General features: G+C 34.1%; 1 protein-coding gene across 2 annotated transcripts in view; it reads right to left on the bottom strand.

The window, feature by feature from the left end:
- Positions 1 to 1831: 1831 nt before the first annotated feature.
- Positions 1832 to 20905, bottom strand: part of LOC135206246 (multiple epidermal growth factor-like domains protein 6) — a 381457-nt gene continuing 362383 nt past the window's right edge. For both annotated transcript variants that reach the window (XM_064237627.1, XM_064237628.1), the window contains 24 exons: positions 20583 to 20702; positions 19891 to 20076; positions 18686 to 18849; positions 18157 to 18259; positions 17475 to 17677; positions 16760 to 16946; positions 15886 to 16011; positions 14724 to 14833; positions 14186 to 14289; positions 12973 to 13145; positions 12371 to 12472; positions 12091 to 12246; positions 11492 to 11749; positions 10571 to 10711; positions 10259 to 10375; positions 9756 to 9884; positions 9075 to 9241; positions 8365 to 8493; positions 8009 to 8171; positions 7201 to 7383; positions 6343 to 6483; positions 5977 to 6090; positions 5491 to 5625; positions 1832 to 4419 (listed from right to left, as the gene is read on the bottom strand). In XM_064237627.1, coding sequence (XP_064093697.1) covers positions 4358 to 4419; positions 5491 to 5625; positions 5977 to 6090; positions 6343 to 6483; positions 7201 to 7383; positions 8009 to 8171; positions 8365 to 8493; positions 9075 to 9241; positions 9756 to 9884; positions 10259 to 10375; positions 10571 to 10711; positions 11492 to 11749; positions 12091 to 12246; positions 12371 to 12472; positions 12973 to 13145; positions 14186 to 14289; positions 14724 to 14833; positions 15886 to 16011; positions 16760 to 16946; positions 17475 to 17677; positions 18157 to 18259; positions 18686 to 18849; positions 19891 to 20076; positions 20583 to 20702 — 3473 coding nt within the window. In that variant the 3' untranslated portion in view covers positions 1832 to 4357. The remainder of the gene's footprint in view (positions 4420 to 5490; positions 5626 to 5976; positions 6091 to 6342; positions 6484 to 7200; positions 7384 to 8008; positions 8172 to 8364; positions 8494 to 9074; positions 9242 to 9755; positions 9885 to 10258; positions 10376 to 10570; positions 10712 to 11491; positions 11750 to 12090; positions 12247 to 12370; positions 12473 to 12972; positions 13146 to 14185; positions 14290 to 14723; positions 14834 to 15885; positions 16012 to 16759; positions 16947 to 17474; positions 17678 to 18156; positions 18260 to 18685; positions 18850 to 19890; positions 20077 to 20582; positions 20703 to 20905) is intronic.

The raw sequence follows: 20905 nt of genomic DNA, 5'->3' as shown, positions 1-20905 counted from the left end.
ACTTTCACACCAATACTCATTACCTTATTATTTAGCTTTCATTTAGCATTATGACCTCTGGTAACGTTGACTTGCAAGTCCCCCCGTATCACAAAAGCTCACAAACTCTTTCACAGACCTCTCTTAGTTTCGCTTATCGCCTTCTTATACTGTAAAGTAATTAAAAAAACCTTCCACTTCCCCGACCTCTGTTATCAATGGATGGACATAAATGTGAAACAGGGATAAAGATGTGACACACAATTGAATAATTATCCATTTTTCAGGAAATGCTCTACAATGGGCATCCACTACCCTCTCCGCTTCATATCTGTATTAAATTTTCCTTTACCCTCAGATTTTCAAGTAACGTTAATAGCAGACACCTGCTACACATACCTGAGAACTCTTCCCTGGATATCCTGTTGTGTCTCTCACATTCTCAATCAAAATTCTACCGTTCGCCTCTTAAAAGTATGTGAAGTATTTGCTTGATGTAAGAATTATATTCATCTCTATCATGTTTCTCCCGCATACACATGAACAATAGTTGCTTTCACCCATTCTTCTGGAAGCTCTCCCTCTTCCAGGTATACCTTGCGCACCACATGCAGTCGCTTATTACCTATAATATCATCACCATATGCGAACATCTAAGTTTTTCTAGTCTTCAACATTTTAACTTCCCTCCTTAAATCCACAACTTTCACTTCTACAGTCATTCAGTTAAGCTTCTCTTCTATATACTTCATTTAACAGTTCTACAAAATTCATTAATCTAAACTACATTCTGTTCGTAAAAACTTTCCCATTTCCTGTTTCTATTTATGTGTCTTTACTGCAAGGTCTACATCTATGCACACACAGCCATCTTGTAGATATCTTGTTAACCCATATACTCAATGAAATTTACCCGTAGATATTCATTAACCCTTTGTCACGGTGCCCTTGGCCATATTATTCACGCCTTCACTTGCTCTTCAGTTTTCTGACAATATTTTTTTAATCCAACACCTCTCTCTATTATATGATGTGTTTCATTATTTTTTCCCATAATAAATTACTATAATCACCAACGTTTCATAAATCAGTAAATGGATCCAAGAAAGTCAGCAGTCTGTATACATGACTTCCAATTCGGTAGCATTAGCCCTAGACCTTCCTTTCTGACCACTCTGAACCCTTCGAAAAACAAGCAACTTATTTTTCTTTCGCTTCTTCTGTGTCATGAACGTTGTTTTAGTGTAATCTAACAACATTCTGTGAAATTTTAAAGATATATTTAAAGGAAACTAACTCAAAAACCGAACGACAAAACAATATATAAATATATATATATATATATATATATATATCTATATCATATATCATATAGAATATATATCTATATATATACATTCTTTATATATTATATATATATATATATAATATAATATTATATATATATATCTAGTATATATGCGTGAATATATATATTTATACACACACACACCACACACCCATATATTATATATATATATATATATATATATATATATATATATATATAAAGCTCGTGTGTGAGTATTCACTTTATTGCATTATGCTCACATCATATAAGTCGAGACCACCGACGTACATGTTTGCACGAGGACCACTAATTAATAATAGTTAGCTTCAGTATTATTGTTACTGACGGTAAACATCTTCAGTGATTGCCGAGTAACATAAACAGTTAATCACTATCAACTTTACTGATATCGACTACAAACGTTTACAGTGGAAAAAATAAACAAAGAAGTATAGAACCTTGAACTTTGACTTAAAATGCAATTAATATCTAAATTACAAGAGGTAAATGAGTAGTCATCCCTAGTCTGTTAATATTCTTTATTACTCACAGAAGGACACAAGGGCTGATGTAATTGATAAACACAATTCCTCACTACAGAAGAATTATTTTTATTCCTTTAAAGTACAGTGCGCTATCTACAGGTTTATACTCAGTTTACATTTCAGATTCACCGCAGCAAAAGATTTGGAAATCAAATTCTCCGGAACAGAAATATATAAAAAAATCTTTGCATGAACTGCCCTGAATATTCAAAGCAATTTCATTTATTAGTATAGTTTGACTTTTTGTTACTAATTCTTTGCTGTATAAGACTCTTAGACCTCAAAAAAAATGATCGGAAACAGTTCAAATCCATAGAACTACCTTATAAATAATGTTCATCACAATTGCTCTTTAGTTACATCCAATTTATAGCAAAGAAATTAATGACAAAAAATTAAGAGAGAATAACATTTTGTATAAAATAGGAATTAAATATTATTAAACTGAGTTGTCAATACCTCAAGGGGGAAAACACCACTAAAATTTAAGTAGGAAGAAACGGACACTTTAAAGCTATGAACACATGGCAGTGATCCTTGTATACAATATATAAGGGGAATTTCGAAGTATCTCTTCAGTTTCTAGGAACCAACACTACTAAAAGTTCAGTATTAATAATTGACAGTCTACATAAATAAACATATTTTCATTTACATAATGAGTCTTACTGTCTCAGCGCATACTAAGAATGGCTTTAGATTTAGAGCACCATAAGAATAAATGACCTTAATATCCTGACGATATCATAAAAAAATTTAACATGATTATCTTAAGCTATTCTTGAACAATTTGCGCACTACAATTTATCATTGCAACTGGTACGCTCCATAGTACCATGGATGAGTGATCTATTCACGTATGTTCATACTCATCCATACTTCACAAGACAAATGGGCGATATTTAATGACAGACTTATGACATAAGATGTTGGCAAATCTATAGTAGACAGGCCTTCCCTTTAACTGATACATGTACAGTCTGTTCTCATGGATCTAACAGCAAATATTTCCAATCGATGTCACTGATGCTAATAATGTGCGCAGATCTCCCCAGTCAGATCTCAAATAACAGACTATAGTTCTGTAAATTTTGTGTATTTCATAAATTTATTACGCCTATAACTGAAGTTAAATACCAAGAAATTATACTAACGAGAGGAGAACAGGGTGGCGGGGTTGAGGGTTGAGAAAAAAGAAGAAAAAAAATGTAGTGAAACTTGATAAACGTTGGGAAAATGTGAAGTATGTTGGCATGTCTTAAAAAAATAAAACTATATACACAAGGAGAATAATCTAAAGACATAAGCATACAGTAATCAGTATTATAACACTTTTGTGACACCCACACACGGACATTTTACATTTACCGCTACTCAATAAGTACAGCCTATTATAGTAATATAATATATTCATTTAGAATAGCGTAATGCATTAGGCAAGTATTGGTTACTTCACATTCATATTTTCGTTCTTGTGCCTGATACATATTTAGGAAACTTGACGTTGAAGTTTAAGGAAATGTGGGAAATTACGCTTTCATTTTCCTCTTACGGACATTTATGAGTCTGATCACATTCAACAGACTAATAAATACTATACCGATAGTTTACGCTAAATAAACACTACACATCCTAATTTTTTTCACATTTCTACTGTACATTTTCCCCAGAAGAATATATAAACTGTCATTCTTTCCAATGTAAAAAAAAAGCCTACTTTCATATTTAAAACGAATCGTTCAGAAGTGATAAATTTTCAGCTATTTTTTTTTTCAAAGAAATGAACTCTTGTAGAATGAGAACAACCGTATATACTTATTATCATTCTTTTAACACGAAGAGACATAACAAGCAATCACTTAGTCTCCTAACTATCATTACTATGCTATAAATATATTTTACATAATTTGAGAAGGGACTACACAGAATTCTCTCCGGTTCTACAGTTCTATTGAAAAACACTTCGATTTCCTTCAGAAACACCCAAACCTAAAGACGTCCATGCATCATTCGACATTTTTAGCTGACTGACTTCGACCGAATTCTTCTCTTCATTCCATAACACTGATGCAACTAAACGATGAGGTCACTACATCCTTTCTACACAGGTTAGAATGGAAAGTGACATTTCTAGCACGGTATACGTTTTATAATCACGATGATTACAGGTAAGATCTTTTTTTATTAGACTCACAGAGAGTTTTTCCCATAGATTATGAAAAATTCATCAGTCAGCAAATCCCACTTTTTAATCCACGAAGAACGACAAAGTCCTCTCGCCTTTCCTTCAGATAATTCTCCTATCCGGGTTTCTGAACTGGCACCGAAATTGGTACACTACCATGGCACTCAGTGCCAGCAAGATCATTCATATCGCTGCAGCAATCGGAAACACATTTCCCTGGGTGTCCAATGGGATGTCCTAGACAGGCAGAAGGACCTCTTAATGAGATTCTGGAGGACATCTTCTGGAGATGTTCAGTTCAGTCGAAGACCTTCCACCTCAGCTTAATTCCACGGGAATGTCAGCCCTTCCTCGCTGGTCGCTTGCAGTCACGAAGGAATCTGTTATGGGATGAGATGCATGAGAAGAGCATATCCAGAACTCCGTAGATTCGCGAAATTTGTCGGTAGGATATCCTTACTAATGACAGTGTCAGTCACTGATATTAAGATGGCCTTTTTCCCTGTGTATTGACATCAATAAGGCAGGCTAACTGCATATGTCGATCGGAAAATTTAACCATATAATAACAAATAATTTTTCGTTGTATGAATGAACCTTTAATATATACCTATAATAATATATATATATATATATATAATATATATATAATATATATATATAATATATATATATATATATATATATATAATATATATATATATATATATATATTATTATAATATATATATAATTTTTAGACCCAACCAAATTATGCCAGTTATAGAGACAGTCAACTTTCTCAATAAATATTGGCTGTCGATGACAAAACCAGACATCTGTAAACCATTCAGAATATCGTATTGTGCATTTAAGTACTAACCATTAAAATATAATTTTTCAGATATATCATCATTCTAATTAAAATGTATACAGAAAGTTCAAAAAGGTATGAGTTACAGAGAAAATGTACTAAGAGGAAAAAATTATGAATTACACTCTACTTCAATTCTGAGATCACATTTACTATGTAACATGCCAGAATAAATAATTTTTATAGATGTTAAATCCAGAACGAAAATATTTCTTCTAATGACTCAAAATGAACAAACAATTCCAGGGGTTTAGAAAAAGAAAATCTACGTGAAAGTCTCTAAACGTGAAAGTCTCTAAAAACTATTTTGCCAAAAGGTCACAAAAATTCAATTAAAACATGATCATACTTACATCGTTCTCCTGGGCGCATTGAAAGAGATATTTGAACGGTAATATGTACAATTCTTTCGTTAACCAATCACAGACAAGTCAAATGCGTTAAATTTCCCCAGAAAAGTTTTATGACAATATAAAGTTTTATTGCAATATAAACCACCATCTCCAATAGGTAACCTTTTCTTTGAGCGAAGTTAAAAAAAGGGGGTAATAAAATAAAACAAATCTTCGATATGAGAAAAAGGCGTTTTGATAATTACCGTCCTTTTCTTGACAAGTTGGTCCTAACCAACCAGGAGTGCAACTACAGTGCCCGCTGATGACGTCACAGCTCCCGCCATTGTGGCACTGGCATACCTGCTCACAACCGACGCCATATTTACCGGGATTACATGCTGGAAATGATGATTTCTTATTAATACGCGTAATAACAACCAGTATGGAGGTAGGAATGTATTTCATATAAATATAATTTCTAAGCTTAGGCAGTTCTTGACTGCTTGATTATAAGGTTTAGGCTAAAAGGTCAATCTTAGGGTTCTACAGCTATATCTATCTATCAATTATAAAAATGTAGTATGTATGTATAACATACATATATATATATTATATATATATATATATATATATATATATATATATATATATATATACATATTTATATATTCCTCGTGCTGAACTACAAATTATGTTGAACATAGTTAAAAGCCCTAAATTAATGAAGTACTGAAAAAGTGTGTACTAACGCATAGCACAATAATCCCCTCGTGTTCCAGGAGGACACTGGCACTGCCCAGTTTCCCTGTGACATGCATATTGCCCGCACTGGCACTCTTCACGGCAGTGCACACCATATTTTCCTGAAATATAAACATCTTGTACAGAATGTTGCATTAACAGAGCATTTCTCCCGATTTATATCAACAAATCAAATAAATGTGCAGGCAAATTATTCCTGACCTTCTCACTGATGAAAATACAATGGATGTTAATTATTTAACAACAATACATCCTCGAGAATGTTTTACTTAAAAATATATAAAATCATAAACACAAAGCATATCATCAAGTCTGAAGTGACATGGCTGAAATAAATTATCACTGACACTGACCAGGTGGGCATGTCTCAGAACAGGTGTCCCCTGTGAATCCTGGTTTGCAACGGCACTGGCCATTAGTTGGATCACAAGTGGCACCATTTTCGCAGTCGCAGAGATTTGTGCAATAAGCGCCGTGGAATCCTAGTGGACATTCTGAAAGGAATAGCTCATATGAATGGGAAGTCTTTTAAAGTGAAACATAAACAAATCTCTCTGAAAGAGAGAAAAAAATCACTGCTAAGATTACAAATAAACACTTATTTACGCCTTTTCATCTAATAATGTTAGTGAATTAACTAAGATAAAAGGATTTGTGAAATCTAAGTGCTACCCAAGAACTAATTACACACATCAACAAGCAAATTGAAAAATATTGAAATCGAAATTTTACATACTTGGAAGACATTTCAGAGTAACTATGTAACGGAGTAACTAAATCAATTAATACTGGAGCCTCCATCATGCGATATAGAAAAGACTGAATCCTGCTCATCCTTATTTATCCTCGGAGACAACAAACAGAAGCATAAAAAAGCGTCTTAATTTCATAAGCTGTCGAATTTAACATCAATGAAAACGAAATCCCATTAGGGAAATGCATTCTGACCAGGAAAAATTGTGATGATAGATCAAAGAAGGAGAATTAGCAAGCTTAGTTCAGTATTAGCCACACAAAACCAAGATAAGCAGAAAAGGAAACAAAACTACTGGGCTAGACATGATTACACAGTACCATGAAACAATATGGGATGAAAATGTTCATGGATGCGATAGTTAAGTGCCAATCTATGTTGACTTTCTTTTCAAATTTACTGATGGCAGACGAACTGGAGATTTAGGTTTCTCAGCAGAAGAAGGAAACCACCTTACCTAACTCGCAGTAGCGTCCGTATCTTCCAGGACCACACTCACAGCATCCGGAGAAGCGATCGCAGGTGCCGTTGTGGTGACAGGCACAGTCCAATTTGCAATCGGGCCCATAACGACCAGGTCCACATTCTTCGTCGCATTTTAGGCCCGTCCATCCAAGGCCGCATTGACATTCACCAGTTGCTGATAAAGTGTAGAAAGCTGATATAATGAACACTGCTATTTGCTATCGAAAATCTTCACTGTTTATTTGACTTAATTTGATTACCATGAAATTAAAGCTCTCGACCTAAGCACTGAAATTCTTTTAGCCATTCAGCCCTTAGGACAGTGAAAAGAGAGAATTGGAATGGCTGGACAGCAAGATAGAGATCCAGAAAATGAAAGATATGAAGTACAATAATCTAAAGGTGGAACTGGGTTAAAAACCCACATTCGCACTAAGAAGAAATAGTTAAAAGAGATTGGACAGTAAGAATGAAGAAAGAAAGCGAGAAAGGAAATAAATGCTCAAAAAGTGGGTGCAGCAAGGTGCCAAGGGTCACTGGAAACTCCCTCTATTAATGCCTACAGTGCGCCACGTGAGGGTCACTGGTAGCACCATCTCCCAATGCGAAGATTATCTGAACTGAATGTACTACAAGAATGTGTCGGAAGATTATTAAAACTTTGAGAGTGATGATTTTTTTCTTTTGTTGGCAAAATATCAGTTGAAATCTAACAAATGTACTTATACAGCTTCAATATAAAACACTTTCAGAAAACTACAACACAGACCAAAGTTAACGGAGAATTATTTGTAACAAACCTGGGTGACAGATGGCGCCATTTTGACACCGACACTGGAAGGCACACCGTATTCCCCAAGTGTTGGGTGGGCACCGGGATTCACAATTTTCACCTACATATCCAGCTGGGCACCTGCAGGTACCGTCTCTGGCACAGACTCCGCCGTTCTCACATTCGCACGTCTGGAAGATGAACAAAAATAAGTTGTTTGCAAGAGACAATTGAAGCAAAAGTTCAATTAAGACTGGAAAAACTTATACTTTAAATATATGGAATTATTGTAAGATATACTTGAATAACGACAAAATAAACATGACTAAAATGCACTTGTTCGTAGATACATGGTTACAGTTAAATTCACTTGTTCGTAAATACCTGATTACAGTTAACTCCATAAGTTCCATCTGGGCATGGCAACGAGCACGTTGGCCCATAGTGACCTGGTCGACATTGGCACTGACCACTCACAGGGTCACATGTACCTCGATTGTCGCATTTACATTTCTGGGGGAAAAATAAAGTTTTATAGATGATAAATATTCATGAATTACTACATCAATCTGAATAGTCATAAATCAACTACAATTCATTTAAACATTTATATTGCATAATTTTATAGATGGACATCACATTTATAATTTTGAAAGCACCAGACGTTATTCCAGAATCAGTTACAACATTAAAATGATATTTCTCACATTTGCCCTTTGGAACGAAAAAAGAAAGTGCTCACTAAAGAAAAAGACTGCATAACAGAATATACAATTTAGTCCAAAGGCCAAGCGCTGGGACCTATGAGGCCATTCGACTTTGAAAGGGAAATTGAGAGTAGAAAGGTTGGAAAGGTGTAACAGGAGGAAACCCTCGCAGTTGCGTTATGAAACAACTGTTGGCAGAGGGTGGAAGAAAGAAAACATGAATGGAGGTACAGTAAAAGGAATGAAAGGGGTTGCAGCTAGGGGTCGAAGGGACGCAGCAAAGAACCTTAAGGCATGCCTGCAGTGCACCGTGTGAGGTGCACTGGCGGCACTACACCTCAAGCCCCTACGGGGTGATTCATAACCAAAACCTATCGCTTAAAGTACCTGTTTACAGTCGACACCGTAGTATCCCCTTGAACAACCTCTTCTGCACTTCCGCCCGCGAAGTCCAGCAGGACAGAAGCAGTCACCTGTCACGGGGTCACACAGAGATGACCCGGTACATTGGCACTCTTGCTTGCACTCCTCGCCCCACCATCCGTCGACGCAGTCTGTTGATTTGAATTAAAGCTGGTAAGTATGGAGCTTAAAGTTGGTATGGAATGAATAAATCTTAAGGAAATTATATGCTTAAAAGGACTATCAAATTACGACTGCATTTAAGCTACGACTGTCCTGTAAAGATTAATCTTATAAGTCCCCTTGAGCTACAGCTTTAAGACAGAATGAAATGAAGGATAAGAAAGCTCACATTCTTGGCTAAGTATTGCTGCCATACCTATATGCATCCATACCTTAATAAGTGTTTAGATTCAGTGTCAATGCTAAACCTTGTTTACAAGTCATGTTTAGACAGTGAAATTGACAATTTAAAGAGAGTTGTGGTTTTTGTGGGCATTCAGTAACTTCGAACCAGAAATCATCCAAGAATCTCGTGGAACAATTTCAGTTTCATCCATAACAATGCCATTTCTATTCAGTAAACTGATACGGTATTAGAATAATGGCATTTCCACTTCAACTATGTGATATGACCTGATTTCAGACATGTCTGAAGCCACTTACACTGTTGGCACTGAGTCCCCTGCCGGCCGGGGGGACAACTGCAAGCTCCCGTCACGTGATCACAAGGTTCATCTGGTCCGCATGTGCATCGCTCATTGCATTCTTCTCCCCAGAAGCCAACAGGGCAAACTATCGAGAGACGAGAAGATAAGGAGGACGGAAAAAAAAATTAATTATAGATATCGACAGTTAAACTGAATAACAGACTCCCCTCTCTCCTTTTTCATCCTCTTAAATGAACTCTATAATTCTAATATTAAATGATAAGGAGACTGAGACATGAAAATTTCGTCATGTATTAAAAGAAAGAAAAGATGAAATGACTTTGATGGACTTAATCCGCAGAGTTGATGAAAAATCTCCTTCGTCAGCAAACCAATTAGTGAACTTTGTTAACATGAAAGAAGGAATGGATTAAAAGTTTTTCCAGTTAAATCCTTCATGCTCCTTCAGTACAAAATCTAGATTTCAAAATGAAATAAAAGAAAATAAGCATTACTCACTGTATTGGCACTTGTCCCCAGTAAATCCTACTGGACAGTTACATTCACCGGTCACATGATGGCAGTCACTGCCATGCTCACAGTCGCAGACTTGCTCGCAGTCCGACCCCCAGAATCCTATTAAATAATAGAGATTTAACATAAATAAATAATGAAAATTAAATATTCTTTACTTGATCGTTAATCTCAAGAATATTCTCCAAGGCGATCATCACAACAATAAACATTTCTTTTACCAACTTATCAAACAAGAGAGAGAGAGAGAGAGAGAGAGAGAGAGAGAGAGAGGAGAGAGAGAGAGAGATTAATCACCTTGATGGCAAGGCTTGTGGCAATGTGCTCCACGCCACCCAGGAGTGCATTTGCAAGCACCATTTACAGGGTCACATTCGCCGCCATTTTGGCACTCGCATTTCAAAATGCATCCAGGTCCATACCGATCTCCACCACAGACTGGAAGAAAGAATTAGCTATTTTATATAACTTCTCATCAAAATCGAGTAAGCGTATTTACAATAATAGTAATTTTTCATTCAAAACCAAGAAAATGTAAACTTAATATTGGGTAATTAAAACAATTGAAGTACGTAGGAAGAAGCAATTCAGCAATCGTAAAAATAAAAAATTACATTAAATTTTCTTAATCAACTTTACATTCACGTAATAAAGGGAAACAGCAGCTGTTTTATTATCCTTATATTAGAATCCTAATTCCCTATCTACAGTACCATATACTAGTGTATAAAATAGTCAGGTATATTACAAAATAAACAAAGGATATGAATATACTGCTTATTGAGACAGGCACGTGGACGTTTTCCGACAGTGCAGATATAATCTTTTCCATCTGAAAACTCACACACATTTATTCATAGTAATACTCACATTTCTTTACTTGTTGTCAGTGTAACAGAAAAATGACAAAATATCAAACCGCAAAATAAGTAATTGAGAACAAATCCGCGTAAATGCTGAATCTTACCTGGCTTCATTCAAGGTGTCTCGTGATGCTTTTACAGTGCGAATTTCATACTTCTTAAACACGGCTTGCTTTATTGCAAAAATCACGCTTGATCATCTAATGAGAGTAAGATGAAATGCGAGTTTTCTCATCAGTCATCAACCATGACCTATCGATTCAAACTCCAAACAATTAAAACGTCGCAAAACTTGCAATATCTAGCACTATGACTTACCAGGTTACATGTTGAAGAATCTGGTACTATGACTCACCTGATTCGCAGTAAGTCCCGTGAAATCCTGGCGGACAGACGCAGGCGCCTGTTTCGTGATGACAACTCGCTCCATGTTGGCACAAACAAGTGTGCTGGCAGTTAAGCCCGTAAGTACCAGAGGGGCATCTGTCTTGGCAGGTGGCGCCTGTGTATCCTGCAGGACATACGCATGTCCCCGACACTCGATCGCAAGTTCCTCCGTTGTGGCACAGACAGACATGCTGACAGCTGCTTCCCCACCTGTCCACAGGGCATGCTGGAAAAAAGTAAATAAACAAAATAAAAAACGATTAGATAAAGGCAGCTTTGTAAAAAATAAATGAATAAATAAAATAAACGTCATACAAGTAATATATACGCAGTCATATAAGTAATATATACGCATGATTTCACTTTGAATTTGAAACCACGTAAAAAAATTCCACTTTATTTAAAGTTTTTTTTATTACATTCCATAAAGCACTTGAATGACAGTGAATGACAAAACACTTTCAAAACGGAGAAAATAACATAATAAAAGCATTTTAATGTCGAAGTAAAGATTCAGCTTTTACTAGAAAAAATAGCCCAATGCTCTTTTTTTAAAATCCCACTTACTTTGAGAACAGTGTTCTCCATGCTTGCCAGGTGGACAGAGGCAAGCACCAGTGGTGGGGTCACAAGCAGCACCTATTCCGCATGCGCACTGATGACGACATTCGGGTCCCCAGAATCCATCCGGGCAAGGCCTTGTACAAAAGGTACCATGCCAACCTATGAAGGCCAAAACAAACATAAATCATAATAAGTAAATATATAACAATAGCAACAACTATATGCAACGCATTATACTATGTAAAACTCATCAATCACTTTCTTGCGGAGATCAAGTGCTTACCTGGTTTGCAAGTACAGGCACCAGAAATGTGGTCACACGTTGCATTATTTCCACATCCACAGGTCATTGCACATCCGGATCCGTATGTGCCTTCCCTGCAAGCTGTGGCAATGAAAAAGACCCATTGAACAGGATACTCAACGTTTATCCAGTCTCTTTTATTTGTCAAGTTTTCAGTTTGACATGGACAGTTTGAAATCCAAATAAGCATGTTAATATATGTATGTATGTATGTATGTATATATATATATATCTATATATATATGCATATATATATATATATATTATGTATATCTAATTCTTAATATATATATATATTAATATATATATATAATAATAATGCATATATATAAAATTAATATATTTATTGTATATATATATATAAAATAATGTATATATATATATATATATATATACATATATATATATATATATGTATATATATATATATATATATTTATGTGTGTGTGCATTTGTTTGTTTTGTGTGTGTGTGTGTGTATCTATGCGTGTAAAATTAAAACTTTAAATCGTGATAGTTGATAAAGCAAAACATAAAGTTCACTGCAATTAACTTGTCAAAAACATATCTCGCAAACTTACGAAGTTGACATTGTGGCCCTCTCCACCCGGGAGCGCAGGCGCACTCCCCAGTGACCCGATCACAGCCGCCGTTATTGTCACAGTGGCACATATCGACGCAGTCTGGTCCGTATCGTCCCAGTGGGCATGGCTGGCCACACTGAGCTCCTGTAAATCCGGCTAGGCATTCGCATCTGAAATTAGAAAAAAACAATTTAAAAAAATAAACGAATAAATAAATAAATAAATAAAAAATCCGGATATACAACCACATCTAATTTCAGCGAGAAATCCGACAAGTAATTGCCTTTAAAATTATCAATAAATCTAGCTAAGTACTGGAATTAGAACATTAGAAATGTGTACCCCCTAACACATATTTCTGACGTTAGAAAAATAAATCCAGCGAAGCACTTATCAGTCTAATGCGCAAAAAAATCCGGTTATACTCTAAGATGCTAAATTGGCAATAACACATGTTTGGTACTTGCACTTGAAATCAAAGACTGACTAGGCCTTTTCATCTTAAATTAGCAATAAATCCGGTTAGGAGCACGCATCTGAAAATAGCAATTAAATAATCATTCGATTTCAAAGCATATGATGTATGACCTTTTTTCAAGCAAATGTTTTACTTTGTTTTCTTATATAAATGCTTATCTATTTGTGCACTATTTTTCCGTTAATATTATCATGTCTATTACAATAACAGACTTCCATATTTAATGCCTTTTGACATCCAATTAATAGAAGTTAGAACTACTAGGTAGCTTCGCTTTTTTTACTTATATTTACATAGAAATGATCTATAATCCCAATTATGCGTAACCTTCAATTTAATTCATTATTGTACATATCTAACCAGAGATACATGTTATTCTCATTTATCGAAATAAGCATTACACTTCTGCATGTAACTGACGTCTATTTTACCTGAAGCAACTTCTAGAAAATTAGAACCAGTACAAAGTACTTTATTCCGCACAATTATCTAAATAAAAATAAATATATCAAGCACTTGTCCTGTAAGACGTATATCTGACCCCCAATTAAACAAAAGCAACAAAGGAATATCATAAGCGTGGGATATGAATTATGACACTACCTACATGCAAGTTGTATCACCACCTGTATTACGCCAAGAATACCCCAGTTAGTATTATGACACTACCTACATGCAAGTTGTATCACCACCTGTATTACGCCAAGAATACCCCAGTTAGTTTATACGTACCTTCCTGTGATGGGATGGCACGTTGCCCCGTTAAGGCAATGGCACGTTTCACTACAGGAGCCACCGAATCTGCCAGGTGGGCATTTCGATTCGCAGGTCGGTCCCTGTAAGGGTATCTATATGTTACATCATACATCTAAATACGAATTATTAACAGACAAATTACAGTTTATTTCATTTATCGTCCAAGAAAATAGTATAATTAGAAAAACATACTACAGTGAATCAAACTCCACACATTCCCCTCTGACTAGATTACTAAATAAGATTCATATAACTTAATAATAACTTATAAAAGAAATTTTTTAATGCATTTCTACTGCAATGAGATAAAAAATAATGAACAGGAATAACTGATAAATTCGTCCGTTAAGCTCTGCAGTTGAACGGAAGAGTTTTGCATTTCTACATTTTTGTAAAATGACTGTTTCACGTAGACTTAATATAGAAAAATTTCCAGTCAATCTGATTTCAGGATGTCAAACGATCACTGAAGTTGATAAATTCAGCAAAACTCAATCTGTCATCAATTACTTACAACAAATCCAGGTTGGCAGTGACATTCTCCAGTCTCTGGGTCACAAGTGGCACCATTTTTGCATTTGCATTCCTGCAGGCAACTTTCTCCCCATCTTCCACCCTGGCATTCTTTGTAAAAACAAAATTACTCATAAATAAGGAGTAAAAAAAATTGCTGGCAAACCACAAACGGGCAACATTTCTTGCATAAAAATGTATATAAATTCTTTTCTACTATGATCAGGACTAATGGCTTTTTATTTTAGAAGGAATATATTCAGCATGTATCGAAGATAAAATACTAGTAAAGCAAGTTATTAATAGTTCAAGCAGCAAGAGACCTTGATGCTAATTTTAGCAACAAATTTGTAACAATACTTTGAAATGTGCAATGATATTAGAGAAAAATATATAACGTATATATGCATATACATATCTATCTACCAATATATATATATATATATATATATATATATATATTATATATATATATATATTATATATAGATATATATATATATATATATATATATATATATATATATATATATATATTTATATCTATATAATATATATATATATATATATATATATGTATATATATATATATATATATATGTATATATATATATATATATATATATATATATATATATATATATATTATATACATATATATATATATATATATATATATATATATATATATATATATATATATATATATATATATATATGATATATAAGATATGTAGGATAATATATATACGTATATATATTATTTATCAATCATATATATATATATATATATATATATATATATATATATATATATATATATATATATATATATCTGGTTCGCGCCCCGATCCAGGCAAGTCTATTATCGAGAAAAAAAAAATTCCCCTTCGGTTAAGCATATATGAAAATATATTAATTCCGAGGTAGAGCGAATTAGATATTAAAGGACATTGTAGCTCGATATATGTATATGAATCACGGAAAAGTGATATGACTTATATATATATATATATATATATATATATATATATATATAAATATATATATATATATATATATATATATATATATATATATATATATATATATATATATATATATATATATATATATATATATATATAAATCACTGTAAAGAACACGCATAAAAGGTTTACTTACTTTCCAAGCAGTTAGGTCCCTGAGTACCAGCTGGGCAGAGGCAGATACCAGTTTGGGGGTCACAAGGTCTCAGGCCACACATGCACGCCTTCATGCAGCCGGGTCCGTAGTGACCAGCAGGGCATACTGGCAGAGAACATCGATTAATTAAACTCGGGCAGGATGTAAAACCCAGCCACTCTAAGATGAGTGAATAAGATGTAACAAGTCTTTTTAAATCAATATTGTAATTAAGTATGATACCAAGTGCCTTTTTAAATGTATATTAAAGCATACAATATTGTTAATAAATACATAAATAGTATGATAATTTGAGACAGTAGAATGAATGCATTTGCAGGGGTACTTGATTGGTTCGTATATAAGGAGACAATGAAAACGCCAAAATGTAGAAGTAAGTACTATATTTCAGAGACTGCTGTCTCTTAAATATTGTACTTACTGTCTATATTTTAGCGTTTTTATGGGCTCCTTTTATTAGATGGAATTCTGTTGCTCAGAACATTTTTACCAGATATATATATATATATATATATATATATATATATATATATATATATATATATATATATACGATAACTTATATACGATACATAATGTGCTTGCATAGGTATCTTTATTTATTTTTTACTTTAGTTTAACCAGACCAATGAGTTAATACCATAGGTATCTGATGAGTTCATATTTAATATATATATATACCTATATATATGTATATATATAATATATATATATATATATATATATATATATATATATATATATATATATATATATATATATATATATATATATATATATATATATATATATATATATATATATATATATAATGTGGGTGTGTGTCTATTTGAAATCACTGATCTGTCCTTACAGACGTTGCAGTCGGATCCCGTGAATCCAGGCGGACAGTCTTGAACGCAGGCGCCGGTTCCTGGATGACAGGTCACCCCACTTGCACACTGGCACTCGTGAATACAGCCGGCGCCCCAGCGACCTTTAGGGCACTCTTCAGAACAGTCACTGCCAACGTAACCTGGCTTGCATTCGCATACGCCATTCTGGAAAAAAAAAATTATATTCGGTTACCTAACTCTTATGGAAATTCCTGTCATGATAACATATCTTCCATCTAAAAGTGATATGTAACAATCATATTTAAACCTCCTATGTTTGGGGATGCCTATGTGATTGAACTTACTGGAGTGTTCAACATATCTAAAACAAGAAGAGAAACTGAATACGATAGCAGATACAACAATGTCGAGCACTTCAAATAAGTTAAAGAAAGCTAAAAGTGAACGTAACATTAACATTTTAAATAAGTTCAAGAATTACATAAAACTTCCTCCTACGAAGCCAAAAGTGAATACATACTTTAAATAAGTTCAAGAACTACATAAAACTTCCTCCTACGAAGCCAAAAGTGAATACATACTTTAAATGCCTCCAAGAATTATGCACAACTAGCTCGTATGAACTGACAGTTAACTGTCTTTGTATGACAAAAGTGAACACTTTAAATACGGTCAAGAATTACGTGCAATTAGCTCACACGAACTAAAATTGACATTAGTTTATTGCCCTACCTCTGCGTGGCACTTTGCAGTTGTCTGAGAACGACACTTGCACTGATGGCGGCAGTTGGCGCCCCAGGTGAGGGGAGGGCAGGGCAGGTTGCATTTAGGCCCAAAACGCCCTGGATTGCATTCGCAGAACCCGAAGTGTCTGTTGCATCGCATCGAGGGGCACATCATTGGGCACCTAAGTTCACACTTCGGACCGTAATAGCCTATACGGGATTAAGGGGAAAGAGTTAAATAAAGCCTAAGTCAGCTTCATGAGGTCTGGAAATGCCGTTAAAAACCTGGATGACAAACTAAAGAAGAGAAACTACATTAGATAATCTTGCTGCTTTAGCAAGATCATGGTTGTACATTCTACGTATACAGTATACATTAATGCTTTACTTGTATCAAATATGCATGCTATTCCTATTTTGCAACTTTAATACTTCATTATGAGAAACGAATGAGCTCCCTATACAGAATATATATATATATATATATATATATATATATATTATATATATATATATATATATATATATATATATATATATATATATATGTTTTACATCTATCCATTATTTATGCTGTTCATACTTTGCTACTGGAATACTTCATTATAAGAAACAAAAACGAATGAGCAATTCCGGACTAAAAAGTCCAGAAGTCATCCATGACCTCAAAAACGGCAAATGTCCCACACCTGCTGGACAGCCGTCCTCACATCTCTCTCCGTTGACACCTGGAGGACAGGTGCATTTGCCATTGACTGGATCGCATTTGCCTCCGTTTTCGCATACGCAGACCTGAAAAGAATGGACTAAAATTAAATGGTCGCTCAGTTGAATACCTGTATCACAAATAACATCAATAAACATGCTGAAGTTATCTACTGGATCTTCCAAATATTCAGAATTTTATAATAATAATGAATTCAATTTTGAGAGTATAATAAGTAAAGTCAGACTTAACTTTGCATCCACCTCTCTTTTCAAAACACTGATGGCATATCTCATTATTTAGAAATAATACGTTACAAATTCAACAAATCACATAAGATTAGAAAGAAATATATTATTGGCTTTATATATATAAAAAGGGGATAGATAACCTTTCTGAACTCTTATTTACTCTACCCAACCTTATATAGTTCACTTAAATTATTCCCAGAAATAAGCATGGAAAGTCATATAAATAAAAACGGCTCATCTTATTGAAGAATAATTCCTGACCTCATTACAGCCAATCCCATAGAATCCTGAAGGACACGGCATTCCACAAGTGGGACCTGTTTTACCAGGGTCACATATGCATCCACCTTCATCAGGCTCACACTGGCCCGGGCAATCACTGCATTGCAAAGTACAGTTAGGGCCAAAGTGCCCCGGTACACATCCTGAAATATGAAACAAAAATCATATCTGTAAATTAATCCTCTCTAAATTAACTTGGGAAGTTTTTCGTAATACAACTACTCTTCTTTTCATTCTTTTTCATTTAACTGCAGTCAGTTACCTAAAGTCTAACTAGATGGTTGTCTGACATTCTAAAGTGACTCAAAACTAGCTAATGCCTACTGTGTTTCCCAAAGTCTTTGGATAAAGATAGTCTTTCAGGTGACCCCACTACTTTCATATATATATATATATATATATATATATATATATATATATATATATATATATATATATATATATATATAAATCTAGTGCAGAACATTGACCAATAAAACAAGGAGCATCTTCAAATACTCAATGTATACGAATACAGCAATCGTTAAATACAATTAAAATGCAGATCAGACAAAATCATGGTCTTATAAGATATCATTAAATTTTAGGATTCAATACAACTATTTACCTTAAGTATATAAATGTATATATATATATATATATATATATATATATATATATTATATATTTACATATATATATATACATGTATGTATATATACATGCTTGATTTCACTGCAATACCGAAATATTTGTATTACTTGAAAATACAAGAAAATTAATAAAATATGTATGCCTCTAATTTAAATGCATCCCAATGCAAAGTATCAGTTCCATATTTAAATCGTATTTTAATACTAATAAAATACATTACTGAAAACCAACAAAATACCTCTACAAGGTCTGAATTTCAATAAAGACTTGAGAGAATACCAATGAAGTGGTTTCAAAAATCTGAATTTCAATGCTCATTTAGGAGAATACTAAAATATAATTGTTTTAAATTTCTGAGTTTCAATATAGATTTAAGAAATGCAAATAAAATAATTTTAAAGTTCTGAAATTGAATACAGACTTAAGAGAATACCAATAAAATTATTTCAAAGTTCTGAGTGTCAATAAACTTATGAAAATATCAATAAAGTGCCATAAAATTACTTGAGTATCGTTAAAATACTTTTAATAAATTCCCTTAAAATACTCACGCGTTTGAATGGTGACTACTTTCGCATGCTCGGCATAAGTGATGTTTTCCCAGTCATCGGCTCGCGGGCGGAGGGTCTCAACATCCTCCAGGACGGTGAAGTCGTCCTCCAAGGCCGTGCTCAAGTCGAGGTCTCCTCTGGAACTTTGGGAGGAGTAATCTTCCTCGTAGTAGTCGTAATCTATCACTGAAGAGGGAAAAAAGCAATAAGTTGAAAACAATAATTGCGAAATATTAAAAAACGCACGAGAAGTGAACACCATAAGATTTCACCATGCTCTCATTTCATCTATTTCGGCGATACGAAGTTTAATACGGTCATTGATAAATAAAAAAAATAACATTGAAAGTAGAGTTTTTGGAATCATTTATATAACTTGATAAAATACTGGTCTGGTACTTGCTGAATCCCGGCGTAAGATGCTGAACTACTTAGTCAATGATACTGTTTGCACTGACTTAAAAATCCTTCTGATAATCTTACTGTTACCCGGAATATGTCCTGCTGCTATGTATCTTTTTATCGTAAATAATAAAATAGTAAAAGAATGGATGAAATTCAAGATAGCTCTGATTATAAATCAATAACAACCTAAAACTAACTTTGACCGAGCACAAGACATCAAACGACCACCCTCTATCTCCTACATCATAAAACAGGTAACGGGTTTGTCACTGGCGAAGGATACTTACTGTTACAGCGCGTGCCCTCCGCGAGGACGTATCCCTTACGACAAGAGCACACGAAAGATCCTGCCGTGTTCCTGCATTCGTGTTCACACCCTCCATTCTGGCTCGAACATTCGTCAACATCTGAAGAGAAATTAGTTTTTGCTTGAAAACATTATTTCCTTTTTATGAGGAGAGAGAGAGAGAGAGAGAGAGAGAGAGAGAGAGAGAGAGAGAGAGAGAGAGAGAGAGAGAGAGAGAGAGAGAGAGAGAGCTTAAGTATAAGAAAACCTTAAAAGTCCATCTAGTTTACTCGAACGTCTATGTATGTCAATGTTATCTAGTGG

Source organism: Macrobrachium nipponense, chromosome 29, assembly GCF_015104395.2.
Source record: "Macrobrachium nipponense isolate FS-2020 chromosome 29, ASM1510439v2, whole genome shotgun sequence".
NCBI classification, from domain to species: Eukaryota; Metazoa; Arthropoda; class Malacostraca; order Decapoda; family Palaemonidae; genus Macrobrachium; species Macrobrachium nipponense.
The sequence above is the reverse complement of the archived record's forward strand: the minus strand, read 5'-3'. Positions and strand labels throughout refer to the sequence as shown.